The sequence below is a fragment of the Fundulus heteroclitus genome, chromosome 23 (assembly GCF_011125445.2).
Source record: "Fundulus heteroclitus isolate FHET01 chromosome 23, MU-UCD_Fhet_4.1, whole genome shotgun sequence".
NCBI classification, from domain to species: Eukaryota; Metazoa; Chordata; class Actinopteri; order Cyprinodontiformes; family Fundulidae; genus Fundulus; species Fundulus heteroclitus.
This window is the reverse complement of record NC_046383.1, coordinates 21,920,778-21,947,799: the sequence shown is the minus strand read 5'-3', so window position 1 is coordinate 21,947,799 and position 27,022 is coordinate 21,920,778. Positions and strand designations below refer to the sequence as shown.

The following is a 27,022-nucleotide window of genomic DNA, read 5'->3' as shown; positions in this document are numbered from 1 at the left end:
CATGCACCCCAGCATACATTTTCCCTTTATTGATCAGAGATCTTCCTGAACGTTTACGTACCTGGTTCTGCCTCATGCTCTGCTCTCTACACACCCAGATTCAACCATAAATGGTCAATACAAAGCACCTCATGAATGTTAATGTGCATTTAAATGAGCCAGCCGTTCATTGTTTTCATTATGGTTAACATTTGCACCCATAGAGAAAAATCAAAAACACTGAATGAATTTTTAACAGAAAGGCATTTATTAAATGTGTTAATCAGAGGTAAACACACAGATGTTGTCCATATTAAAATAACTTGTTTTAAAGGGAAACTGATTGCTATTTTAGATGATGGCCTAAGAGACAGAGGTGGGTAGAGTAAAAAAAAATACTCAAGAGTAGCAGACATAATTTCACTTAAGTAAAACAAAAAAGTAGGTAACCAAGAAATTTCTCAAGTAAAAGTTAAAGTCTTCTGTGGGAAGGCTACTCAAGTACTGAGTAACTAATCATAACATATGGTTTAATATTTAAAAGTGATCTAATCAAACTGACAAAAACATAAAGTATAAATTCTTGTATCATAAAGACTTAAAATAGATATTTTTTTAAAATATACAAAAAAAATACAATTACAAAATAACAAATCCGTTTAGTATGCACAGCCTGCCTCTGGCTGATGTGGGCGGGGGCCATGTTGTTGCCAGGAAACATGGCCTGACCATCCATTCTGTGACATCATTGCTTCTGTCCCTTTGTGACATCATCAGCAGCCTTTGAATCTACAGACTTCAGCAAATAATTGTATTCCTTCAGAATCCTGATAGTGAATGCATCTCTTGAGTCACTCTCTTGCGTGTTGAGAAAAACCCAGTTTTTCAAAGAGCAAAGAGAAATCAGTCCAGTCATCTCTTATAGAAGATTTGTTTTGAAAACCAATCAACAAATCTGTTAACTACAGTCTGTCAGCAGACGTTCATCTGTGGAGATTAGCTGCCGTCGGAAAGAATCGCTGACATCTATCAGCTCTTCATTCAGCGACAGCAAATCAGGTGAAGACACAAGACAACAACCAATTTTAAAACTTCTTAAAAGTGAGACAGCCATTGAAAAAAACACCAGAGCTGTTGTCATGATGTCAGAGGTGGAGTTTCATGCCGTCTTAGGCGCCAAAAACGAGAAGATCTCAGCTCTTCAACAAGAAAACGCTGCATTATCAGAAAGCTTGAAGAGTCTCGCCTCCGAGCTTCGTAAAATGGAGGTAGTGCACCAACATGCCAACGAGGCGAGGCAGCTTGAGTCTGAGCTAACTACCGAAAGGAAAAAGGTCCAGGAAGCTGAGATCTCCATTAGACAATTAGCTCCAGGAGCTAAAGCTGCACCGGTCCACCAACATGAGGACGACCGGGAGAAAAAGGCTTTAAGAGATGAAGTGTTGAGGTTGACTCAGATTGTAGAAGAGCAGCAAACTGAGCATGAAGACGACGTTGCTGTTCTGTATGATGAGCGGATTAAGACCAATAAAGACCGCCGAGATGCCATCAGAAGGGCCGATCAGCTGAAAGTATCTCTGATCGCAGAAAAGAACAAAACAAGAGAGATTGAGATCTGTTCAGCCAAGCAGATGGAGGAAATCTCTAAATTACAAGCTGCTCTGGTCAAAATGGAGAGCAATTTGGAGGAACAAAGACGGCAGTGGGAGCAAGAAAAACTCCGTCTTCTGACCAATAACCAAGAAACATCTGAGGTGGAACAGCTGAAATATCAGCTGCAGGAGCAGACAGTTAAGCATGAAGATCAGGTTGCTGCTCTGTATAACGAGCTGATCAGGAAGAACAAGGAGAGTCAAGATGCCATCAAAAGGGCCGAACAGTTGAAGGAAGACCTGACTGAAGAGAAAAACAGAGCAAAAGAGGCTGAGGACTGCTTAGCCCAGCAAAAAAAGGAGACATCTAACCTCCAGGCTGCTCTGGTCCTCATGGAGAGAACTTTGGAGGACCAGCGGTGGCAGTGGGAGCAGGAAAAATCCCATCTTCTGACCAAACAACAAGAAAGAGATGAGCTGGAGCAGCTGGTGAAGCAGTTAGAGTCACAGAAAGCTGAGGCAGAACAGGAGATAGCTGCTGTGCTTTTGGAGCAGCAGAAAAAGAACCAAAGTCATCAAGATTCTGCAAGAAAAGTTGTTCAGCTTGAAATTGCTCTGGTTGCTGAGAAGAGCAGAACAAAGGAGGCTGAGAACTGCTTGGCCGAGCAAGTGAAGGAAACCTGTGAAATAGAGGCTGCTTTGGTCAAGATGGAGCAAGGCTTGGAGAACCAAAGACAGCTCTGGGCCCAGGAAAAGTCCAGTCTTCTGACAGGGCAGCAGAAAGCTTTGAGAAATGTGGAAGCAGCCAGGAAAGACGTTCTGGAGGTTCTGCATAATGAAAGGCAGGAGTGGCGGACAGAGAAGTCCTGCCTTCTAGAGATCGTTGCAACAACAAAGGAGCTTCTGGAAGAGGCGGAGGTGAAGAGTAAAACTTCAACACTGAACCTGATAGAGAAACTGAAAAACCTGCAACAGGAGATGGACAAATTACAAGAAAGCAAACCCAAAAAGAAATCTTTCAGGAGAAAAATCGCCAAGTTCTTTAAAAGGTCTAAAAAAGCTCCATCTCAGCCTGAAAACTGACCACCACTGAACCTCATGAAACCTCCTCCTATCAAACCATCAAACTGACAAAATCTTCTAACCTTTAAACCCCTTTACCTTAACCCCCTTTTTAAAATGGCAACCATTGCAAAATATCCAGCATTCCTCAGCACAAAACTATTCAAAAATTTCTTGTAAATGCAAAAGTTCTGGCTCCCTACCAGGGTAACTAGTTTTACCCTGGTGAGTGGAGTGGGGCTGCACGGTGCAGCAGTTGTTAGCACTGTTGCCTCGCAGCAACAGATCTGGCTGCTTGGGTTTTTGACGTTCTCCCCGTGCATGCGTGGGTTCTCTCCGGGTGCTCCGGCTTCCTCCCACAGTCCTAAAAATTTGAATTTTAGGTTAATTGGTCTCTGTAAATTGATCACAGGAAGTGACTCTGTGCCTGCATGGTTGTTTATCCCCTGTCTGTGTCGCCCTATGGTTGACTGGAGACCTGTTCAGGTTATTCCCCACCCCCTCTGAAGCTTTCATTGTCTTTTTCATTTAGTCTTCCTCTTAAAATATATTCATAATAAAAACATTTAAAATAAAAAATAAATAAAAACAGACATAATAATCCAGCCACAAGAATGCTTTGTGCTCCTTGTGTTGGTCCCAAGCCCAAATAAATGGAGAGGGTTATGTCAAGAAAAACATTCATCTGCCTGATGGATATCATTGCTCTTAAAGCTTTTGAAAAGAAGCTGTTTCTGAGTCAATTAAGTTTTTGATTTTGGTTCTGGAACGTTGCTGATGGAAGTGGATTGCCCAGGTAGGTGGAATATGTGGCAATACCTCTGGCCGTTCTCTGGACTCTTACAGCATAATCCATGTCCAGATCATGCAGACGGCATCCTACAATATATATATATATATATATATATATATATATATATTGAAATGCATGATGATATATATATATATATATATATATATATATATATATATATATATATATATATATATATATATATATAGTTATGTGTGACTATATAAAGTCGGACCATGGTCGAGGTCTGATGTGGAGGGAAACTGAATGTCTGAGAGGAATCATCATGCATTTCAAGTATAATTCAAGTATAAATGGTTGAATTACATCTTTGTGTAAATGTAGGTGTTCTCTGAAGGCCTCCAGTGTTTGTAAGAGAACAATGAAAAAACTGCAGCAGGCAGGTCGGGGAGGAAGTTTTGGAGACTTTTAAAGCAGATTTAGATTCCAAAACAATGTCCAAAGCCTTGAAAGTATCTCCTGGCACTGTTCAATCTATCATATGAAAATGGAACGAGATTTATCTGGTGTTTTGATGACATTTTCATCAACTAAGAAAAATGTGATGAAAAAAAGAATAGAACCGATTATTTTGTTGTCACTATAACAAGTAGAACTGTATTTGCAGTTACAGATTCCAATGGGAATACATTACATGATCCAGAATGTATAAATAACACCTTCCGTGATTTCTACAAAATTTTATACACATCACAGATAAATCCATCAGACAATGTCATCAAGCAGTTTCTGGATAAAATTACACTTCCTAAACTATCAGATAACCAAAGAACAACACTGGACTCACCGCTGACAACAGTTGAAGTTCAGGAAGCTTTAACAAGCATGCCCAATAAAAAAGCTCCAGGTCCAGACGGATTCCCTACTGAGTTTTATAAGGAGTTCTGGAGTATTCTGGCACCAACGTTTCACAGAATGTTGCAAGAAATTCAGGAAAATGGCAGATTTCCAGCTAATATGAACTCTGCCACCATCAGTCTTCTGCTTAAGCCAGGCAAAGATCCTATGTTGCCCACCAGTTATCGTCCCATATCCTTAATCAATGTGGATATTAAAATAATATGTAAAGCTTTTGCAAAACGATTAGACAAAGTCACTCCTTTCATAATCCACCCAGACCAAATTGGTTTTATCAGAGGAAGGCAGTCATCCACAAATACACGCAGATTACTTAATTTAATAGATTATTCCTACAGTACAAATAATAAAACTATTATAATGTCTTTAGATGCAGAAAAAGCATTTGATAGAGTAAACTGGAATTTTTTATTCGCTACTCTGCATAAATTTGGTTTTGGCAATTTTTTTATAAATTGGTTAAAAATTTTATACAGCTCTCCTACAGCCTGTGTCAGGACAAATAATCAAACATCTTCCAGCTTTTGTCTCCAGAGGGGCACTAGGCAAGGATGCCCACTTTCCCCCTCACTTTTTGCCATTTTTATTGAACCTCTAGCAGCAACAATTAGACAAACAAAGGTTATTAAAGGTATAAAATGCATGAATATAGAGCATAAGATTAGTCTTTATGCTGATGATGTATTACTCTATCTTCAGCACTCAAACTCTTCCCTTTCTCAAGTAATTAGATTACTAGAATCCTTCTCAAAGGTTTCTGATTACTCTATAAACTGGTCTAAATCTACGGTACTGCCAATTAATTGCTCTTTCCAAAACCCCCTAGATTTACATTTGCGCTCAGGAAACATCACATATTTGGGTATCACTGTGTCGTCTAAACTTGCAGATTTAGTAAAATCTAATCACATCCCACTTTTAAAAAAGATAGAAGATGACCTGGATAGATGGAAATCGCTTCCAATTTCACTCATGGGTAGAGTAGCTTCGATTAAAATGATGGTCTTACCTAGAATTAATTACTTATTTTCAATGATCCCCAATAAACCATCATCTGACTGGTTTAAATCTCTAGACTCTTCAATCTCTAAATTTCTTTGGAAAGATAAACCGCCCCGTATCAGCTTAAAGACGCTACAGAAAACTAAAGACAGGGGGGGACTAGATTTGCCTAACTTCCATAAGTACTACTTGGCAAATAGACTACAATATATCACTAAATGGATAAAGCAAAATCCGTTAGACGAGCCCTGGATAGATATAGAACAGAAAATATGCAATAATATCATGATTTCAGATTTGCCGTTTATTAGCTCAAATATAAAACGGCATACATGCTTTAAAAATATCAATATCAGCTCTACTCTGACAGCATGGTGGGAGTTTCTTAAAATGACAAAGTCGTCACTTATCCCATGCAGTCGTACACCCATCTGGAACAACCCTGACATCCTACAAAATAATAATATGATAAACTTTACACACTGGAAGAATAAAGGTATTGAATATCTGGAACATTTACTTGATGGAACCGAGTTCATCAATTTTTCCAAACTAAATATGCAATATGGCATTAGTAAAAATAAATTTTTGGAATATGAACAACTTAAATCTATAATTAGAAAAAAATTTAAGCATATTAAAGGTGGTTTACAAATTCCAAGTAATATATTAGAGTTCCTAGATTTAACCCCCCCCAAACTACTGTCTAAATCATACAGGACACTGACTAAAATAGATGATTCAATATCTCTTCCTATTACGAAATGGGAAGAGGATCTATCAGTCAACTTTGAACAAGACTTCTGGGCTCAGATATGTCTAAGAACTTTCAAATTGACTAGTAACACCAACTTACAACTAATACAATACAAAATCCTTCACAGAGTACACTACACAGGACAAAGATTATTCAAGATGGGTCTGGCACAATCTAATATCTGTCCTCACTGCATAGGCAATCATCCTGATAATTATTTTCATGCGTTATGGTTATGCACACCAGTCCAGAGGTTCTGGACACAGATATGTATTGACTTATCAAAGTGCTTGAGCTGTAAAATTACACCTTCCCCATCAGTTTGCTTGCTTGGTAATTTTGAGGAAAGCCCTCTGGGGAATAAAATAGTTTACATGGTTTTCACTGCACTATGTATCGCAAAGAAAACTATCCTCATGAATTGGAAAAGTAAGGAGAATCTCAGTATCAATCAATATAGAGATCTTTTGTTGGATCATATTAATCTTGAGACAGCATCTGCATCCACATCTGTTCGATCTCTTTGGGCTCCTTTGATTAGCACTATCACTTAGTGGAATGGGGGGCGGTGGGTTGCTTCCTGCAGGGTGCAGTGGCTGGGTGGAGGGGTTCCTGGGGCTCTGGGGGCACTTGGAGTGGGGCGCTTGGTGGGTCTGACTCCAGGGTCTGTTGCCCCCATATGGGAGGAGCTTGGGAGGCCTACGGGTGGCCTACAGCAGCCGCTTGCGGCGCTCTTGGGGAGCTATGTAGGGACGGACGTGGGTTACTGACCTGGTAGCTGTGCTGTCGCTGGGTGGGTCCTGGGTGGGTCTGGGGGCCTGGGGTCCCTGGGGCGCGCCGCCCTCGGGCGGGGGCCCCGGCGGGGCCTCGGGGGTTCCGGTTCCGGGGGGTGTGCCGCTTGGGGTCTGGGCCGGCGGGCGCCCGGGTGTCCGCCCCTGCACGGGGCCTCTGGTGCGCTGGGGGTCCTCAGGGCCTGTTGAGCTGGTAGGGGGGCATGGTCATTAACATCTCAGGGCAGATGCTCTTCCCCTTCTTTGGGTTGGCATTCTGCTAGTGGGGGGAGGGGAGGGAGGGGGAGTAGTGACTTACCCAGCCTGGATGTCTAGTGTCGAATGTATGGTGAGATGTTTGAATGTTAGTGTTGGGGAGGGTTTAAATCTACGGGTGGTGTGGGGGGGGGGGGGGGGGGGTTTGGTGGACGTTCTGGTGGGCTTGTGTCCGGCCCCCTGTCCCGGTCCTGGTCCGTGTAGTCTCCCGGTGCGGGTCTCACCTGGGGGGTGGGGTTTGGGATGGCTCTTGCGGGCTGGCTGGCCAGGGCCCCCCATCTTATTAATTAATTTATTTAATTATATATTATTATTATTATTATTAATATTTTTTTTTTTTTTTTTTTTTTTGGGGGGGGGGTTAGCATGGGGGGTGGGCTGGGGGAGGTAGAGGTGTTGGTCCTGGTGGGTGGTTGGCTGGCGAGCCCTGCGGCCTATCCCCGGCCCCCGGGCTATGGTGGTGCCGCTGGAGGGGCCCCTTTCTCCGGGTGGGGCTTTCGGGGAGCGGGGGTGCCTATTGGAGTCAGTAGGGGAGCTGGCTCCCTGGGTTGGCTCCCCAGTCCTTTGCTCCCCATCCCCGGACTCCTCCCTCTGCCTGCTCCATCACGCCGCCACACATGTAGGTCCTTGGGGAGAGGGCGTTACTGGAGGTTGCCACCTTTTGGTGACGTCCCTCTCCCCAATTTTATCATGCATTTTAGACACTTTCACTCCAAACATTTTTACAACGCACATCCATATAGGCCACGATATGGGGGGGGGTGGGGGGAAGACGTCTGGGGGGGGGCTTATGTTGTGTGAGCCTCGCCCCGGGCGGCTCCCTTCACCCCCTCTCGCATTTAGACATTGAGGGTTCTTCTGGGTAGTTGCTTGGAGGGGGGGCACTGGCACCAGCTCCCTTCCGGAGGGGGGGTGGGCTGTGCCGTGCACCCCCTTCGGTGCTCCCAGTTTTAAACACACCTGAGAACAACATGCAACAACACAACATCTGAGCGGGCGTAGGGAGGATCGGGGGTCTTTTGCACACCCCCGATCTCCGATCGCGGCACGGAGTCTGGGGCCTGGAGGAGGTGCGGGCCACTGGGTACGGGGTCTTGGCGGGGGGCTGTTGCGGCTGGCCGGCGGCTTACCGGATCTGGGGCTGACGCCTCTGCTCTCCCCAGGAAGGGATGGGGGGCAGGGGTGGCTAGGGTAAGGTCGGGGTGGGAGGGGGTTTATTAGGTATATAGTGGGTGATGGGGGGCTCTGGTCGGATGGCCCGTACGGGTCGTGTCGGCCCCCCCTCTTTGGGGGGCCTGGTCCGGGGGGAGCCTGGTCCGGGGGCGGGGCCGGGGGTCGGGCACAGGCAGTCGTATTGTTGAATTGTGGTGACCCCCCCCCCACTTGGGATTTTTGGATGTGAATGCTATGTGGGAATGTGTGTAAAGCGTCCTTTTTTTATTTATTTTTTATTTTTTTTTATTTTATTTATTTATTTATTTTTTTGGTGTCTGTGTGTGGCGAGTGGGGCACAAGGGAGGGATGGTGTGAATGAGTGTTTTTTTTTTTTTTTTTTTTTTTTTTTTTTTTTTTTTTTTTTCCCAGGTTTGGGTTCGGTCCGCTCCCTCTCCCAAGATCATCTCAAGTCTCCGCTAGGTGCGGAGCCCATCCCCCCACGTCCTGCCCTCCTCTGCTGCGTTGACGGGCGCCTTGACCCTCTGGCGCGTTGACGGTCCTCGGGTTTGGGGCGGGTTCCCGGGTGGGCGCCGGCCCATTCCCGGCGGTGGCTTCGCGGGGCCTGGCCCCCCGGGGGGCGGCCGGGGCCCCCGCCGCGGGGGCGGGGCACCCCTGGGGCCTCTGGCCCCCAGGGCCCATGGCCAGGACCACTTCAGCGCGGCCGGCTGCCGGCGGAGCCCACGGGCTCGTCCCCGCGGCTCTTGAGGGTGTCGGCATTGCGGTGGCTGGGGGATTTCCTCGGGGTCGTCTCTCCTCTTTCCTCAGGGGGGGGTTGCAGATTTCCTGTGAAGGCCCCTCTCGGGCGCACTGCTTTGGGGGCCCCTTTGGGAGTCCGGGATTATGGGTTCCCTGACCCCTGCCTCTGTGCTCGGGGAAGGTGGGTCTTCGGTTCTCCACAATCACTATCAAGCCATTTCCTTCTGGATAATTTTCACCTAAATTAGTGCACTCTCACAATCTCCCACAGGTGCTGGGTCCCAGGTATTAAATGTTCACTTATATATAGAAAGGCTATAATTTATTTACTTTCTTTTACTTTTTTTTAGGTATCACATTACACATGTCAGCTTAAATAATAATACATATGATTTAGCAATGGTATCAAGGTGTTACACGATTGTATCTGTTGCTTTATGTCTGTTGGTTGTGCTGTTCTTTTTGTGTCTCTTTCCAGGTGATGGAGCAGACAGAGGAAGTTTTATCATTCTCTTCCTTTTATCTCTTCTTTCTTTCACCTCTTCTTTCTCTTTTTTTTCTCTTCTTGTTTTTCTTTTACTCTCCTACTTTCCCATTGTAGTGTCCATATAATTTGAAATTCTCCCTGCAGGAATCACAATAAAGCTATTTACACGCACAAATCAAGCGGAGCATTATGGCGAAAGCTGTTTGCTCCACTTGTGAAAGTAAAATCTGTCGAGCTCTATTTGGCATTAAGATATCAATTTTTATTGCCACTTTGCTAGACAGGACACTGGGAAAAAAAAAAAAAAAAAAAAAAAAAAAAAAAAAAAAAAAAAAAAAAAAAAAAAAAACAAGTAGAACAATGTGCCCTCCTGGCCACGTGTTATAACAGAAATATAATAAAAAAAGGTCAAAAGTCATGTAGCACCTACAGTATTACGCATAAAGGACATTTGAAAGCATATTTTGAACTGAAACATATGTCAACTTTTTTAGTTGGGTTTTGGCAGAGTTATCGACAGTTCATTGTTAATTTTTTTCATTGACGATCTTTCAAACTACTGATCTGAAAAGTCAATACAAAGCACCTCATGGATGTTAATGTGCATTTAAATGAGCCACCTGATCATTGCTTTATTATGGTTAACAATGGCACCCATGGAGAAAAAGAAAATATACTGAATGGATTTTTAACAGAAAGGCATTTATTAAATGTGTTAGATTTAAACACAGAGGTAAACACACAGACGTTGTCCGCATTAAAATAACTTGTTTTAAAAGGAAACTGATTGCTATTTTATGATGGCCTCATAGACAGAGGTGGGTAGAGTTGAAAAAAAATTACTCAAGTAAGAGTAGCAGACATATTTTTACTCAAGTAAAACAAAAAAGTAGCTAACCAAGAAATTTCTCAAGTTAAAGTTAATCTTCTGTAGGAAGGCTACTCAAGTACTGAGTAACTAATCATAACATATGGTTTAATATTTAAAAGTGATCTAATCAGTCAGACAATAACATAAAGTATAAATTCTGGTCTCATAAAGACTTAAAATAGATTTTTTTTAAAATATATAAAAAAAACTACAATTACAAAATAACAAATTCAGATGGGAAAACGCTTTTCTGATGTTTTTTTTTCAACATAACACCAATGAAACCAATACTTTAAAGCAGTTTATGTATATACAGTATGTGCAAATATCTTCCAGAAATAATTTCTACTGCAGATAGAAAATAACAGTAAAACAACAATGCTTGTGTACAAACAAGAAGTCTCACTTTGAATAAACTGTGGGTGTGTCTTTGGTGCAATTTTGATTAAAACAAGCCCGTTCTATATTCACTGAAGTTATCCACGATGGACAGAGTAGCCAGAAGGTTTACTCAAGTAAGAGTAGCGATACATTTTAATATTACTTAAGTAAAAGTTGGAAGGACAGTGCAGCAAAACTACTTCTAAAAGTACATTTTGTCCAACAAGTTACTCAAGTAAATGTAACTGAGTAAATGTAACTAGTTACTACCCACCTCTGCTCATAGAGCTTGTGTCTTGGTGAAGTACCTCATAACTTGGAGGAAACTACATCTAGCTCGTCATTCTGAGGAGAGAGGGAGTCCAGGAGGAATTTCAAAACACCGGCACAACTGTCTACCTTATGGCAATCCTTGAGAAACATTTAACCAGCATATATACGATGCAAAAACAAGTTTTTACACAGCAATTATAAAACTGATTTTTATTCATGCTTTTTAATTCCAAAATAGTGCACATTAAATAATCCTTAAAATTTAAAAGTCATTCATCCTGAATTAAAACAGCTATCCTCTCAAACCTGCAGCGCTGTGCACGTTCATCAATCTGTGTGTGCTCATGCAACACACACACACTCAAACAGAGCTATGGTTATTCGTTAGCAGCTAGCATTAGCTTCTTCAAATTTCCCTAATTTATCATCGCTTAGCTGTAGCAAAGCTAATACTTTCATTTGCAGAATATGAGTTTTTGAAGCTAACTTTTTAGTTAGCTGTGCACACCACTGCATCTTGATAACCAATCTCCAGGATAGTTTTACGGCAGTGACTCTGCTCCATCTTATCAAATTAAATATTTTTACCCATCCAGGCACAGGTAGAAAATACCCCATTAAGTTCTTCATGAACAACTGACGCACACATGGTGGTTTGGTGGTTTAGTTTTATTGTGGCAGCATTGCTAAAGTTTTGAGGAACAGAAAAAGTCCCACCTACCAGAAGAAGTTATGTCATTAGTATGTTGCTTTGCAGAGAGGAGTAGCCAAATAGTTTCAAACACCTAAAACAGTGGAACTCATCCGCTTTAATGAAGAGCTTAACTTGTCATATTTTCTTTAAACCAAATTTATCTCTGTAATTCCCTTTGCAGTGGGTGATTATATGACATTGGCTTATCAAATGTATTTTCTATCAATATTTAAAGTAAGATAATGCTCTGTTTGAAGTGTGTAGTGTCCATTACAATTTGTGAACACTGTGGGGCACTCCACTCTTATTTGAGAGACCTTTGGGTTGTAGTTAGACTTAATCATTTCTTAAATTATTCTTGTACACCAGTTTTAGATGGTGTATAACTGCAAGCTAAAAATGCTATGCTGACTTGGACTTGGATTAAAATAAAGCTGGTGTTGACCCTCAGTGTTTTCCTTAATGAAAGGTAACAACGGATCAGTGAGGCTCCAGGCCTTATTTGTATCTGCCAGGTTTGACGTCGTTTAGCAGTTCCTGGTTTAGACTTTCTTTGGGTTTATTTGTTCATGTCAAACAATATCTAAAGAGCTCTGCTGTCCAACGTTTTTACGAACGGGCCAAAACCATCAAGTTTAAAAGTATTTGTAGGGTACAATCTTTTTATTGAAAAAATATTTTATTATACTGTTTTTTTACTTGCATAACAATAAACAGAACAAACAATACATAATCAAACAAAATAAATGCAGTCTGATTTTTGTAGAGATTTGGAAAGTAATGTAGATCCAAAACATATAAAGGATAATAATGTATTTGGTATTACAAGAAACCCATAAAATGTAAAAAAAAAAAAATTATATATATATATATATATATATATGTAACAAAATAGAAAAATTGTTTGAGTCAGATTTTATGGTCTAAAAAGTTTTTAGTGTATGTACAACATGAATGCGGCATATAGCTAACATTCTTCAAAAATGCTTGCGTTTTTTTGCAGAGTTTAATAAATTAGTGTGCCCAGGGCTGCTTTTGAGTAAAAGTCAGTGGATGTTTTAGCTCCTATTTAATATGAAAATAAAGTAACCGTGACAACCAGTTTTACGAAACACTAATACCTTTGTATCATACCTAACATTTAAAATTTTAAGGTTTTAATTTATCTGGATATTTTTTACAAGGACTCGCATGAGTGAAAATGATATGCTATATTTTCCTTTTACCTTAAAGAATTAATAAAATAATCAATTTGCATTAATAACTGTGTTCCAGGACCAACACAGGTCCTGGAACACAGGCTACAAAATCCTTCCAAATGCCACACAAGTGTTAAGAAAATATCTTAGTCAGGCAGAAGGTGTGTCTCCCCTCTGTTGCTGGGTAGAACAAGACGTTTTATTGCCCTCGGAAGGGGGGTGGTCAGAAGGAGAGGGGGTCAACCATCCTCCCCCTGACCTGAGCGGGAGGAGCATTATGTGGATGAAAAAGGATGTCTTGGCAAAACTTAGATCAGACAAAAAGCTGCATGGGCCAGGGAATGGACATAGATGACTGGTAATGTAAATGTTTGTCTCTATATTTAATTTCTAATAAATCAAATATGCATATTACACTGTTCGACCTCTTGATCAATGTTTTTTCACTTGCGGCCAAATCTGGAACCGGGGTAAGATGGGCTTTAAATAGATATGTAGCAGCAGGCTGGTGTACCCAGTCTTTAACACAAGTCATGCTTAGTAAAACTCTGTTACAAACAGAGCAGCATGACAATGGAAAGAAAATCCTTTCATTAAAAGGAACAATTGAAAAAATAATCTCTGCAACTGATTACTTGATTAACTCAAGGCAAATTGGTAATGATGTTCCGATACCCAAATTCAATCTAGATTACCTGGATTTCATGGAGAGGTGTTCAACTACAGGTGCTTTCCCTCCTGAACTCTTCAGGCTGTGATGCACATGTATTATTTTTTTTTTTACATCTTGCGATCAGCTTAAATAACATAGAATGGGAGTCAGTCTCTCAAAAGTATGCGTGTCACCCACCTGATACAAAGCAGCACCAGCACAGTTCATGGGTACAGAGGGAGCCGGCCACTGGATGATCCTTCAGTGTCTAGCTGATCTAATAAATACATGGTTTGGCAGAACCTGACGTAGATAGTAGCTATATAAGAATGGGACGTAATTTTTCTGGTGCCAAATGCTCTGAATATATTTAGAGAGCCTAGAAATCTCTCACATAAATCTCAAGCCTATTGCTCTGGTGAACGCTGCAAATTATCTGCTGTGCCCATTAAATTTCCCAGCAGGATCCTATGAAAGCACAAATGAGATATCTACAGTTTTCACCTTTGGATGATGTAAATCACAAAATGATCCATTCAGATATATTAATGATTGCTTGCTTCACATCAAGAAGATGACTCTAAGGGGGATTATTTTAAGGGGATTATTAAACACCAAAGCTACTACCTCTACATCCTGTTATGGCACTGATTCGACTCCATGACAAGAGATTATGAAGCCAAGTTATCACCTGGGCAGACCGAAAAAGTTGAGAAAAGAAAAACATCAATATTGATTGTTTTTGAAAAGCACAGCACATTAAATTACATTTTTAGATATACTAGCATCCATACTTCACACCTTCCACTTGATTGCAGTACTGCAGTCTTTGTAAAGTAGACCTCAGTAACACAAGTCACCTAACTTTACAGATTTGTGCATAGACAGGATGTTCTGCTTGCACTGTTTGCTGAGGAAGCTCTGAAAAGGTAACTTGTTTGTAGTCCACTTCTTCTTCCACAGTTTCCTCCGTGTGCCTCTCCTGCTGCGGCACAACCCTAATCTCAGCATAGACCGGTTCACTGTTGTCTTTCTCCACTGCAGAATGGCAGAAAAGCATAGCACAGGTAAGCGTGTTGACTGCAGGGTACTTTTTTTTTTCAATTCAAAAAGAAACAAATTAAAAAAGCAGTGAGTAAGATATCAAGTTAGTACCTTTGTAAGTATGCCTTTTCTTCTTGGCACAGATAAATCCTATCGCAACAGCTAAGAAAAATACCAATGGCAAGAGTACACTGGTCATCACCATCCCCAAAGCTGCTTAAGAAACAAAAAATAAGCAAACAGATCTTTGCAGTCAATGTATTTTCAAGGAATGTATTATTAGTGGATGCAACATGTAACTGTCTTACCAATAACACTTTCAACACAAAGGATGTTATTTTCTGTCAACACCCAACCAGATATCTGTGTCCCATTGGAGGTGCAGTTAATGAATGTGCACCCTAAAAGACACACAAAAACAATGCACTACCATGCCACTAAAGTTTTTTTTATGGTTTTTATTATTCTTTATTTTGTCACTTACCCCATGTAGATATGGTCTTCTCTGTTGAGAGAAAACTAAACCGATTCCAAACTGAGCAGACCAGACGTCCTGAGATATTTTGTCTTAGAACAATGACGTTAGTCTCATGGTTTTCTGGGAATAGCTCAGAGTCTGTCAGTGTGTGCCCATCCAGAGTCCAGTTGTACTGAGGACTGTCCCCTCCCTCTGAGAGACAGGACACTTTCATCTCTCCCTGGGACAAACACTCAAGAACCAGCTGGACAGAGGACACAGGAGCTGTAAAAAAAAAAAAAAAACATTTGATTTACTTCCAGAAACTCACACAGGTTTGAACAGGAAGAGGAGGAGGGACCATTTACCTTGAACAATCAGCTGCAGAGTCTTCTTTTCTATATTCTTGCCATCTGAATCAAAGGTTTCCAGAGTATATTGACCACTGTCAGCTCTGCTGAGATTCATGATACTGAATGTACCATACATAGGAATAAAGAGAAATCTTTCCTTAAGGGTATCTGGAAAATAATTGTTCCTGCTCCCCCTCAGAATTGTTGATGTTTTATTTTTCCATTCATATTTGGGGGTTTCCGAGGTGTTCTTCATCAGTTGAATGACCACAGTTCCTCTCAAAGCTCCATAACACCCAGCTCCGTCTTCACTGATGTTACAGCGAGTTTCCTCATCTGCGAATTTAGACACATAACTTTAAATCACAGTAAAATATTAATTCCTAAGGGTTCACAACTTAAATTCTGAAGAACTGTTTTACCCAGCATTACCCAGGATGAGCAAAAAATACTGAACGACACACAAACTACAATAGAGACTGCTAAAAACTGTAGAGTATTGACCCATTTAATTCACACATACTGCCAGGGTGGAGAAGTTACGGCTAGAATCCCTGCTACAAAACTGACCTCGGCAGCACCTTCAGCTTCTTTGCCAGCAGCAAATTGCTGCAAAAATATCTTTACCCTGGCGAAAATAAGACTAGCCTGTTGAACCTGGCATTTCTTTGCTCCAGCGAAAAATAATCTGAAACAAAGAAGGGACGGTGTCCCTCATTACAGTTTCCTCACTGCCTAAAGAAGATGGTTCTTAAACTGCAACACTACACGTCTAATATGTGTCTCAGTCCAACCAGATGCTTAAACCAGCCGAGACCAAGAGCCACACAACTCACTAGCCCTCTTGTTAATTGAGGGCCAACTCAGCTTCTTGGATAAATTAAAATGGTTTTAAATCTAAATATGTCTGTAACATGAATAATTATGAGCTTAACTGTATCTGATAAGTTTGACTCAGGAGGTCTTGTTCTTTAGAGAGGGTCTGAAAGTCTAACCTGTATGAACTAAACCTGAGCAAAAGCACTAAAACATATGGCACTCGTTTGAAGGCATCATAGATAGTTTCTGTTATTATTGAAAAATGCATCCAAAGGTAGTAGGACTTTTCTGAAGGAAATTCCCTAATGCCATTGTAGCAAAGGATTTTTACTGCTGTTTCATAATTTCTGTCACTGGATCGTAACCATCAAACACAACCTACACAGCAAGTAAAATTTATGAATTTTTATTTTCGTTTTTGCTGCAGTGAATTAATTGAAGTGTTTCAGCAATCTCGGTGCGTCAGACTGATTCCACATAGAGTGGTGTGCTTTTGTAGTCAACCCCGTTTACTTTGATGCCCCTAAAAGGGAAATAGGCACATAATATGCTTATTAAAAAAAAGACGAAAACAATTTGATCATGATAAAATGATTATACGCATCAAGCCTCCATCTTGATAGTGTTTTGAAAGTCTTTTCTGAGCTGAAAAATTATTTGGTCTTGGGCACTTAACAAATATAAACAGATGTGGCAACATCTAGCGACAGTATCTTAGAACTATCATAATCGAAGACCAATTGTTATTAATTAAATACACCGATCATTTACGCACGTCAGTCAACTCTACGTTGATATCTGAGTCTCTGCAGGTTTATCATAAGCTTCAGTGAACACCAACGTTCATGTTGTATTCCCAGCGGCATTCCTGTCTTTTCCCTCTAGGAATAATTTTTTTTGCGTTTTTTTTTTTTTTCTTTCCACTGGATCTTGGACCATTTAGTTATTACAGCTATTAATTGGGCAATGCTTATACCTGTTAGCCACTTCATCATCTGTTTTAAGCCCTGCTGCGCATCTACAGTATGTACTTCCATTAATATCGTCAATAAACAAAAAAGGCTTTATTTACTACCAAATTGAGCAAAAACAAAGCATAAAACACAAAAATAACAAGCAATACGTGAGTAGGATGTGATAATCTTTAATAAATCGTTGTATGCAACCGAAGTGAGCTACTGACGTATACCTTTAAAAAAAACTCAAATAACAATGCTATGGCCCTTTAATAAGATTAAGTATAATCAACTGACTTCAAGAATCGCCTAAATGTAAATAGAGTCCACCTGTGCTTAATTTTAGTGTGTATTGTTGTTCTGTTAAAGCCTTAGTTTTTTATGAGAATGTTGGTGAACAAACAAAATCCTAAAGACCAAGGAACAGGAAGGTTGTGGAAAACTGTAAAAACATTGTGCTGTGTTAAATAAAACAGATCGCAGTCCCTAAAACAGTGTCCAAAGCTTTAGACATTTCATGGAGATCTCTCCATTCCATCATTTGAAAATGAGAATCCCTGCTGAAAGAAAGCTATACGAACTAGTAATTTCAGTTTTCCAAGAGCCATATATGGGAAAGAGTAAAGAAGTGTAGGAAGGTGCTTTGGTCAGATGCAACATAAATGTAACTTTTGGTCCACATACACGCTCTGAGGGTGGAAAACCAACACTGCACTTTAAACATACTTTGCCCACAGTGAAAGATTGTGGTGGCACCATGATGCTGTGGGGATGCTCATTTTCAGCATGGACCTCTAACCCTAACCTTTTATCTTCCAACAGGGCGACAATCCTTAACATGTACCCAGATATATGGGGTGCCTTAAATCAACACATATGTTTAATCGTTTAGTTCAATTCGGTTTATTTATAGTACAGACTTGATTCAAAACAAATGTGTAAAACGACATCCAATTTATAAAAATATTTAAGAAATTCAATACAGAAATACCTAAGACACCTAAGCAACGGTGGAAAGCAAAACTCAAAACAACAAAGAAGTACTGATCCAATGGTACTTTCTTTGTTTTAAAAAAAATGTCTAAAGTTAACGGAAACGGTGACTTTGAACATTTTGACTTTGAACATGGAAGCTCTGAACTAGTTGTAACATCTGTGGGATAAGAATCAGTACACACAATTAGTTGCAGCAATAAACCCTTAAAGTTCTTAGTCCAAACTATCCCTACATGATTAAACAGTGAGAAAGGGTCAGATGTACAGTACCATCTATAGAAAGAGAACATGAAGTTATTGACTTAGCTGATGCCCCCCTCCAGGAAGTGGTCACAGCTAAACAGAAACTTCCATGAAGACAAAAACAGAACAGCACAACTAAAGCAGCATAACTAAAGTAAGTCTTATAACGAAAAGATATGAGTCCCATTCTAGTTTTCAAAACTGTTAGAACCACTATTAAATATGTAATCCAAAAGCAAAGTTCTCTGTTCAAAACATGTGGAGCAATGTATGATGGAGCTTGATTATTAAGGGGTTTACAGTATGCGAGAAGGACCATTTTAAGTTAAATTCTGTATGTAACAATGAGCCAATGATTGAAAAATAATAAGATATCTCTTTTTTGCAGTGTTAATTCAGAATTCTCACTGCAGTGTGCTGGATCTGCTGAAGGATTTTTACTACATTCGTGTGTTATGGTAATGGTCCAGACCTAATTAAAACTGAGCATCTGTAGCAATAACTGAAATTAATATTCACAGACACTATGTCTATAGTCTGATTGAGCTTGAGCTCTTCTGCACTGAAAAAAAATAAATAAAAATAAATAAATAATTAAAAACATCTGAGTCTTATTGCAAAGTTGCAAATCTATTGAGGACATGTACCAAAAGACTTGCAACTGTAACTGTAGGATAAAGTATTGATTAATAAAAAAAAAGGTTTCAAATTATTAATTTGAAAACAATTTTGAAAATCATATCATATTTCTTTCCACTTTACCTTTATGAGTGGATTTATTAGTCTAGGATATAAATTCCCAATGAAAGAAAAATGTGTAGCTGTAACATGACTAAATGTAAAAGTGGAATGAATATACAAGGCCTACCTCTTACAAAACTAGCACAGCCTCCCACTCTGACCTGCTAGACTTAATCTACTTGCGTCAGAGGAGAGATAAGTCGATTTCTCCTGGCTTCCAAAACAAAACATTTTTTGCTGGATGCTGTGTCCCTCGTGGTGCGGCAAAATCCGACATGGTGGCGTGGCCATACATTTGCCTCTAATTTCCTCATATCATCATATCAGCACCAAATTGAACATGATAGATATTAATCCTACCTCTAAAAGATGTTTAGGTAGACATTGGGTGGCTATGACCTAATTTCTCCACAGCACCCCCTAGAAGCATTAAAACATTGTGAAATTGGACCTACAAAAAAGTTGTTTAGACCTTTGGGCCAAACCACATAGCAAGACACCATTTTGGACCACAGCTGACATTTTGTCTCTTACACATATTGTATCTGATCACACTATTTCCGTACCAAACGTTCAACGTACAGACCTCAAAATGACTCAGTGCGGTCTTGAGACATTGGAGATCTAAAGTTATCAAAAGTTTTTTGCTGCATCAAAGCATTGCACAATTCTGTTTTTTGATTTTGAAAATAAAATAAAACATTTGTAATCCCCTAACAAAATTATCCACAACAAATACATATTTAGAGTACACAAGGGCTTTGTGATGATTGAGCCAATAGCACTAAATAATTAATTTATAATCATGATTTATAACTGCAATTGGCAATTTTTTATTAACCAAATCACCAACAATGCAACTTATCAACTGTTAACCCGAAAAGGGATAATTTCAGCACTAAACTCCGGACAGCAAATCTCTTTTATATAAAATAAGCACAAACATATATGAGTTTATTGAACCAAATTGCCCCAATACAAATTTGAGTCACAAACTCCTTAACTAACTAGAAACACACATCTACTAACTACCAATCAAAGGTAAAGTGCAAAACGATCAAGTGAGAACCAGTGAGCAACTGAAAAATAATAAATTTAGACCAGCACTTTCTAGACAGACAGATGACCAAAGCTTCAGCTTGATTTCAGAATGAGAAACTGCACAGAGATATTTGAATGGCAACAAAAATTAGCCGGAATAATTGTCAGTCATTTGTGTGAAATAAAACAAAGCTTTGGATCACATTTGAATTGCATAATATCGTAATTATGTGTGGCTTGTTTAACTGGTGGATGTCCTCCTTTTACACTCTCACTCATACAAGGTCAGTTTTTGGCTGATGACACAAAAAAGGATATATCACTCCTCTCTTGATGATTAGTTGTATTGTTGTTGAGGTGTTATCCACAAACTAATGCCAAACATGACAGTGGAAGAGGGTAATGCTGGGTTCAAACGGCAAGATTTTAAAATGGTTGGCCGATTTTCAAATTCTGGGAGACCACACAAAATGATAACAAATCTTAGAAATAACAGTTTAGCTCGTACACTGTGTTCAGTCAAACGGCAAGCCCAATGCACAAACAGATTTCACTCAGGATCATTCAGATATCAGATGGGAAATTTTGCAAAACATCTTGAGATTAAATGTGAATTTAGAGTAAACAAACAGGGATGACGAGGAAGAATAATGGCAATAGTTTGTGGACTAATTTTAGCATGCAAAAAGCATTACAAAAAGAAAAAGGCGTTGTAAAAGGGAGTGGAGACAGCGCGAGCAGGTTCCGTATTTGCTACACTACAATATAAAAATTAGTTGTGTTTTTTTCTAAAATATGCAGACAACAATGACAAACCTAACAACCAGCTACTGCACCCCACCATGGGGAAACTAAGCCATGACAACCACAAACACTTGCAAAGAGACAAAACAAACAAATCCAGCAGCAAGAATGCGGGTGACAGTGGCTTGATGGGTTGAGTAGTTTTCTGGCAATCAGAAGGCTGTGGGTTTGATTCCAGCTTCCCCTTGCAACATGTCGATGTGCCCCTGGGCAAGGCACTTAACCCCAAATTGCCTACCCAGCTGCGTCTCGGTGTATAAATGTGTGCACGTTAGTGAGAGCGATTGGGTGAATGTGGCTCTACCGTACAGCGCTTAGGGTGGTCAGCGTGACTGGAAAAGAGCTATATAAGTTCAGACCATTTACCATAAAACTGTTGATGCTTGAATCTATCTTTTAACAGTGACTGTTTCCTAAACTGTCTGGGTGTGGCCGAGTGGTACATTTTGATAACTTCCTGTTTGCCTACAGTTGGCTCTGACACAATTTTCTCCAAACTGGAAACAAAGGATTTTTGTCCATCCACAAATAGGTCAATTGGATTACATTGGAATTTGAATCAACTGTGCCCCCTAGAATATGTTGAACATTTATTTCTCCCTGATAAATTTTGTCATCAACACCACAAAGTATGTGGTTCCTCGTGGAAGATTGTTTAACACATTGGTAAGGCATACTGATGACATCACTTTAGCTCCGCTGACTTAGAAATGTCACAGAATTCGGTCGTGAATGAACCTCCATGACAGTCTAAAGAAGTTTCAAACAATTTCTAATAAAAGATCATTTCGAATGCCATATTAGAAAGACAACAGGAAGTGTTTTTCTATCAAAAAGAACAAGATCACAGTTTCCATTCGGGAGCTTAGAGTACGGCCAAATTTTGAAGATTTCTCACCGTAGCTGACCATGACTGAACGTAATATTGAGGCTTGCTTACAGTACCTCCTAGTAGTTATGTACGCAATTGAGCAGCAGACTGACAGGAGGCGTTGATGCCGTGATGAAGAACACCCACGGCTGGGAAGCAAGTCTGAGCGGCGCTGAAGTGTGAAGGCTGCCCAGTGCGGCTTTGATTTTTTTTCATTATTTTGCATGCCGATTCAACAGCTCATGTTTTTGGCTTTAGTCGGCTTTGCTCTTGTATCTGATAAGTTTGTTTGCAAGACAAGACTTTACATAAGATACACTGGCAGTGTTCATTTCCTGTGTAACTGTGTTTTTAGCTATCAGTTCAGTAATACCTCAATAGAATGTGTGGTTTTGGTGTTGACTTAATTAATACTAGTGGTCAGCCTAGTACAACTAGTATTTGTTGTAGTGTGGCTTTAGCTAGACCATAAAAAGACACCCTTGACATATGTGGCCTACTTTTTTATGTGTGTGTTGATAACTGATGGTGTTTAAGCAGTGAAGGTCCAATTTTATAGCCGTGTCTTGCCACTGGTTCACACATGTTTATTTTAGTAAAGAAGTGTACTCTCCACCAACTATGAAGAAGCTACAAGCCACAAAAGTCACACCACCTATGAGTGCAGAGAAAACTGCAAGCATCCACAGCTAGAGATAAATACCATTGCTCTTCTAACTACTGTTTAAAAATATGTGATGGGACGACTATAATTGTGAATTATGTTTTGCCTTGAGCACCAAAATGAGTAAATCTGAGTCAAGAATTTTAGGCATTGAATCCCAAAATGACAGAGAGCATCCAGCACATTACATGAATAATGTTAAAACTCTGCCCAACTGAGCACAGCTGGGAAACACCTTAGACACTGCAAATAACCACTGCGCGCATGCACTCTTCTCAGGGCAAACATGTTTTTTTGACTGTGGGAGGAAGTATATATATATATATATATATATATATATATATAAAGTAAAACTCATCCCTGGTTCACTAACCTTTACAAACAGGTATCATCCCTTCTTTGGACACACGACTGATGTGATTCTTAACTGTGCAGACCAGGTATCCTGAGGTGTTTTGTCTCAGAATAATGATGTTATTCTCTGTATTCCTTTCCACAATCTCAGTGTTTCTGGTCTTGTTTCCATTCAGGCTCCAAGTGTACTGAGGACTGTCCCCACCCTCAGAGAGACAGGACACTCTTATCAGTCCATGGGACACACACTCAGAGGTCATATGCACAGACGACAAGGGAGCTGAGAGAGACACGTACAGATAGAACCACTGAAATTAGAACAGGAATAATCTGTTTTATGGTCTTTTTAACTATGCAAAGTTGCCCAGGATAAGACAATGTCATAGTTTAATTTATATTTATTATCTGGATTAAATATGGTTGAATAAAAATAAAAATGTACCTTCAATAGACACCTGTAGAGTCCGATTTCGTATTTGTTTTCCATTGGAATCAAACATCCGAAGTGAATATTCACCTGTGTCACTTCTGCTCAGATTATTGATCTTGAATGTTCCGTTACCAGGGAAAAATACAGATCTGCTACTCATACTATTAGACGTAACGTTATATGTTTGGTAGTAATAAAGAATCGTTAGGGTTGACTCATTCTTTGATGCTTCTTTCATCCATTTGTATTTGGGTATTTCTGAATCCTTATCCATCAGCTGGAGAGCCACAGTTCCTCCCAAAGCTCCAAAACATTGAGCTTTGTCCTGTCTGCCATCACAGTATGTCTCCACTGCTGCAAATTTGAAGAACAGGTTCACAGAAGAAAATCTTTTATTCATCAGTTTCTACAGAATCAAAAATAATGATATGGAGAAAATCCTGTTTATATGAACGTAGAGCACAGCAGAGGATGTCTTGTGTTGTTGTTGTTTTTAATTATGAAATTTATGAGGAAGTTGCATTAGTAAAAGATAAATGGTAATTTTGGACAGTAATTGTGGAGCTCAAAATATTGGTTTCAACATACTATCCATCAGTATCAGTTACAAATCTACATCCCCTGTAATTTTATTCATCAGTTTCTCCAGAATCAAATGTAATGAGACCTAGTTGTAGCATATGTGTGAGAAAAAGGTTTGACGAAGCAAGCCCACAGTTTCCAAAATCCTGTTTATGTGAACATAGAGCACATCAGAGGATGTTTTCTTTTTTTTTTTTTTTTTTTTTAATATGATGAAGTTGCATTAGTAAAAGATAAATAGTAACTTTGGACAGTCATTTTAGATCTCAAAATATTAGTTTAACCATATTATTCATCAGTATCAGCTAAAAATCTACATCCCCCATAGTTTTCTTTATGCAGCACAAGTGCCTTTAAAGTACTGACTTTTTAAAGATAAAAATATATATATAAAACTTCAAGAACTCACAACACGATACTCTTAGTAGCACCATCAACAGTCCGACAACTTTCATGTCTTCACAGCAGTTGTCACGCTACTTTGTGCAGGTACAGTACCCTGAAAGGTTTGAAATGGCTGCTTCTTAGTAATCAGCCTTAGAACAGAAGCCGTGGGCGCACAAAAGAAAAAGGAAGTCATGAGAGCGTGGTCACTTCTCAACCAAAGACGGAACACCTCCCCCCTAAACCAAGTAGTACTGCTTTGCTGAGAAAAACAGCGACTTTCACATGTATGCGTGGCCGCAAAGTGCTTGGCGTCATAAAAGGTGGTTGCAAGGCTGAAGCAGACATAAAGGATGTCTACGTTACTTTGATTAGGCTCGACATAAAAGTAATGAAGCATCCTCGCCCCGTACACCTTTGACTCATTCGTCAACGCTTCCTTCTTCCACTTGAAAACAACGCGCTGTTACCTAAAAGCAAGAAGAATCTAGGTGTGAATCTTTGCTAGGACCTTTTAGGACATGTGTGGTATTTACAGGGTGCTGTCTTTTTCCCACCCACCAAAAACAGTTATGTAGGTTAATTATTTAGGAGTAAGTGTGCGCATGCATGGTTGTGGGTCTGCGGGATAAACTAGTGACCAATTCATGATCTTCTCATTAAGGTTTTTGGTCTGTGTGACGCAGGTTTCCACAGATTTTCCAAACTATTAAAAAGAGGTAAACACAACAAAAACAAGTAAGTTGTTCAGTTAATTTTCCATATATGTGCTTATTCTGCAGAGAAGTGAAGTGCAAGGGTCCTAAAATTCACTTCAGCCATCAGCAGTAGGAAAGTGGTACATCAGAGGACCAGCCAAGTAAATCAACGTAGAGTCCCAACTTACCGCATATGTTTATTTTCCAGTTTAGTGTTTTAAGCTGTGATTCTTTGGACTTCCTGTGAAACTTTCATAGCCATGTTATTCAGCTGAGATGTTTTTTCCTTTGTGCAGTTCTTGTTGTTCCCTCTAGATGTCCTCTTTGGTCCTTTTAGGTTCCCTTAACATCTGCTCTGTATGAGTAATCGACCTGTTTTTAATTGCCAGCTCATCGGCCTAGCACATCCGCTTATCTGTTTCCTTGTAGTCCAGTCCTCTGTTCCCCTTGTCATCTTGCTTATGTATGCTTAATTGGTTTAACATTTTGTGTTTTTCTTCATAAAAATATTCTATTTTAAAATGCAAATTCGTCATCCTGATTCAGCCTTCAGGGGGCCTATAATTGGGTCCATAACACCAGCATTCCTTGCAGAACCACAGCATTAAATTCTTTTATCCTTTTCTTACAAACATTAAAACATCTACATGATCTCTCTAGCTACAGTTATGGAATAATACAATATCTCATATCTATGCAGATAATGTTTTATTTCATTTTTACCACTCCATTATAGTCATCCACAGTGACGGAGTCAGAGTGTCCAAAATCTCAATGAATGCACGGGTCAGATATTTCTCCAGGTTAATGCAGAAAGGGCAGACATTGGTTTTAGCCCCTACAATGTAGAGTTTATTCAAAAAAACATTGGAGCATACATTCATTTTCAGTGAGGTCAGTCACTATAATTATGCTTTACTGGCTGAAACCAGCTGCAGGTTAAGGAAAATGCTGGTGTCAGAACCCTGTCCCAAAGAAATATATATATATATATATATATATATATATATATATATATATATATATATATATATATATATATATATATATATATATATATATCTTTTTTTTTTTTTTTTTTTTGCCTTAAAGCAGTGACACACCAGTTACCATGGTGATTTATTCTGTGCAGCTAGATGCTCCTGACCAGGCTAACAGCCATGCTTAGTTAATCCTGGTGCCTTCTCTGTTTAGTCAGTGGTCACACTATTCAGAAACCAATGTGTTTTGTCAGTGATTCAGTTTTCTTTTTTGCATTTTTGTTTTTGTTTTTAAATAAGCCTGCATTAATATACCACTGATACACATTGGTGTTCAGTAGTGATGGGTCGATGAGGCGTCAGGAAGCGTTTCGACACATTGCCAAACTGTATTGATACTGTGCCGATACTGTGTCACTGAATACTGACACCTGCTGGACCTTAAAAATCCCTACAGGCAACCTACTGTAGTTGACAGAGTTAAATGACACTGATTTGATGACTTAGTATACACTATATTTACAATTTAAGTCATTGTATGTTGCATTGTATTGTTTTATATTTCCATTTGAAGTTAAAATATATTTGATTTTTTTTAGATACAGTCAATAAATAATGTGAACCTGTATCATAACTTAATAACCTCTAAGTAAACATGTTGTGAATGAGGATTTGGACTGGCCTTTTTATTTAATTTTTTACAGTTTTTTTGCTGCCATGTCCTTTCGATGCACCCCCCCCCCCACACACACACACACACACGAACACACACACACACACACATACTCCCCCTTTTGTGTTGAACAGTGAAGTGTGGTGAAAACAGCTTTAATTCTCCAACACATAACTTTCATATCGCGCATGACTTTCAATGACTTTTATTGTTTCTTATGGTTTAATATTGTCCATATGCCTTCTTTAAAGATTTCTAATTCTACTCGCAGGACATGCACACTTCCAAGCTTATTTCCTGTCATTACCATGTTGAATCACATTTTTTGCGTTCCAGTGATCGGGCTTTTTTTCA

The 27,022-nt window shown here is 39.6% G+C and overlaps 2 protein-coding genes across 4 annotated transcripts; one reads left to right on the top strand and one right to left on the bottom strand.

Moving 5' to 3' along the window:
• Positions 1–812: 812 nt before the first annotated feature.
• On the top strand, positions 813–3,206 carry LOC118557400 (uveal autoantigen with coiled-coil domains and ankyrin repeats-like). 2 transcript variants are annotated; one of them, XM_036127349.1, is made up of 2 exons: positions 813–1,260; positions 1,381–3,206. In XM_036127349.1, the coding sequence occupies exons 1-2, from the start codon at positions 1,119–1,121 to the stop codon at positions 2,652–2,654; spliced, it is 1,416 nt and encodes a 471-aa protein (XP_035983242.1). In that variant the 5' UTR covers positions 813–1,118; the 3' UTR covers positions 2,655–3,206. The 2 variants fall into 2 exon arrangements, with proteins under 2 accessions (XP_035983242.1, XP_035983241.1); XM_036127348.1 differs by having other exon boundaries at positions 813–3,206.
• A 10,590-nt stretch (positions 3,207–13,796) lies between these two features.
• LOC105920136 (hemicentin-2) lies at positions 13,797–24,428 on the bottom strand. 2 transcript variants are annotated; one of them, XM_036127347.1, is made up of 8 exons: positions 24,343–24,428; positions 23,364–23,705; positions 22,941–23,201; positions 15,448–15,768; positions 15,107–15,364; positions 14,931–15,023; positions 14,734–14,838; positions 13,797–14,616 (listed from the first exon to the last, which is right to left on the bottom strand). In XM_036127347.1, exons 1-8 carry the CDS (start codon positions 24,386–24,388, stop codon positions 14,435–14,437), a joined length of 1,608 nt encoding a protein of 535 aa, XP_035983240.1. In that variant the 5' UTR covers positions 24,389–24,428; the 3' UTR covers positions 13,797–14,434. The 2 variants fall into 2 exon arrangements, with proteins under 2 accessions (XP_035983240.1, XP_012711099.2); XM_012855645.3 differs by having other exon boundaries at positions 14,734–14,835.
• Positions 24,429–27,022: the final 2,594 nt, after the last annotated feature.

Bases quoted from the DNA above. Each gene is read 5' to 3' on its own strand.
- LOC118557400 (XM_036127348.1), top strand. From the start codon at position 1,119: ATGATGTCAGAGGTGGAGTTTCATGCCGTCTTAGGCGCCAAAAACGAG.
- LOC105920136 (XM_036127347.1), bottom strand. From the start codon at position 24,388: ATGAAAGTTGTCGGACTGTTGATGGTGCTACTAAGAGTATCGTGTT. The intron at 23,202-23,363 runs GTACATTTTTAT...TGTCTCTCTCAG, and splicing joins TCTACAGGTGTCTATTGAAG to CTCCCTTGTCGTCTGTGCAT. The intron at 15,769-22,940 runs GTTAGTGAACCA...CTAAATTCGCAG, and splicing joins GATGATACCTGTTTGTAAAG to ATGAGGAAACTCGCTGTAAC.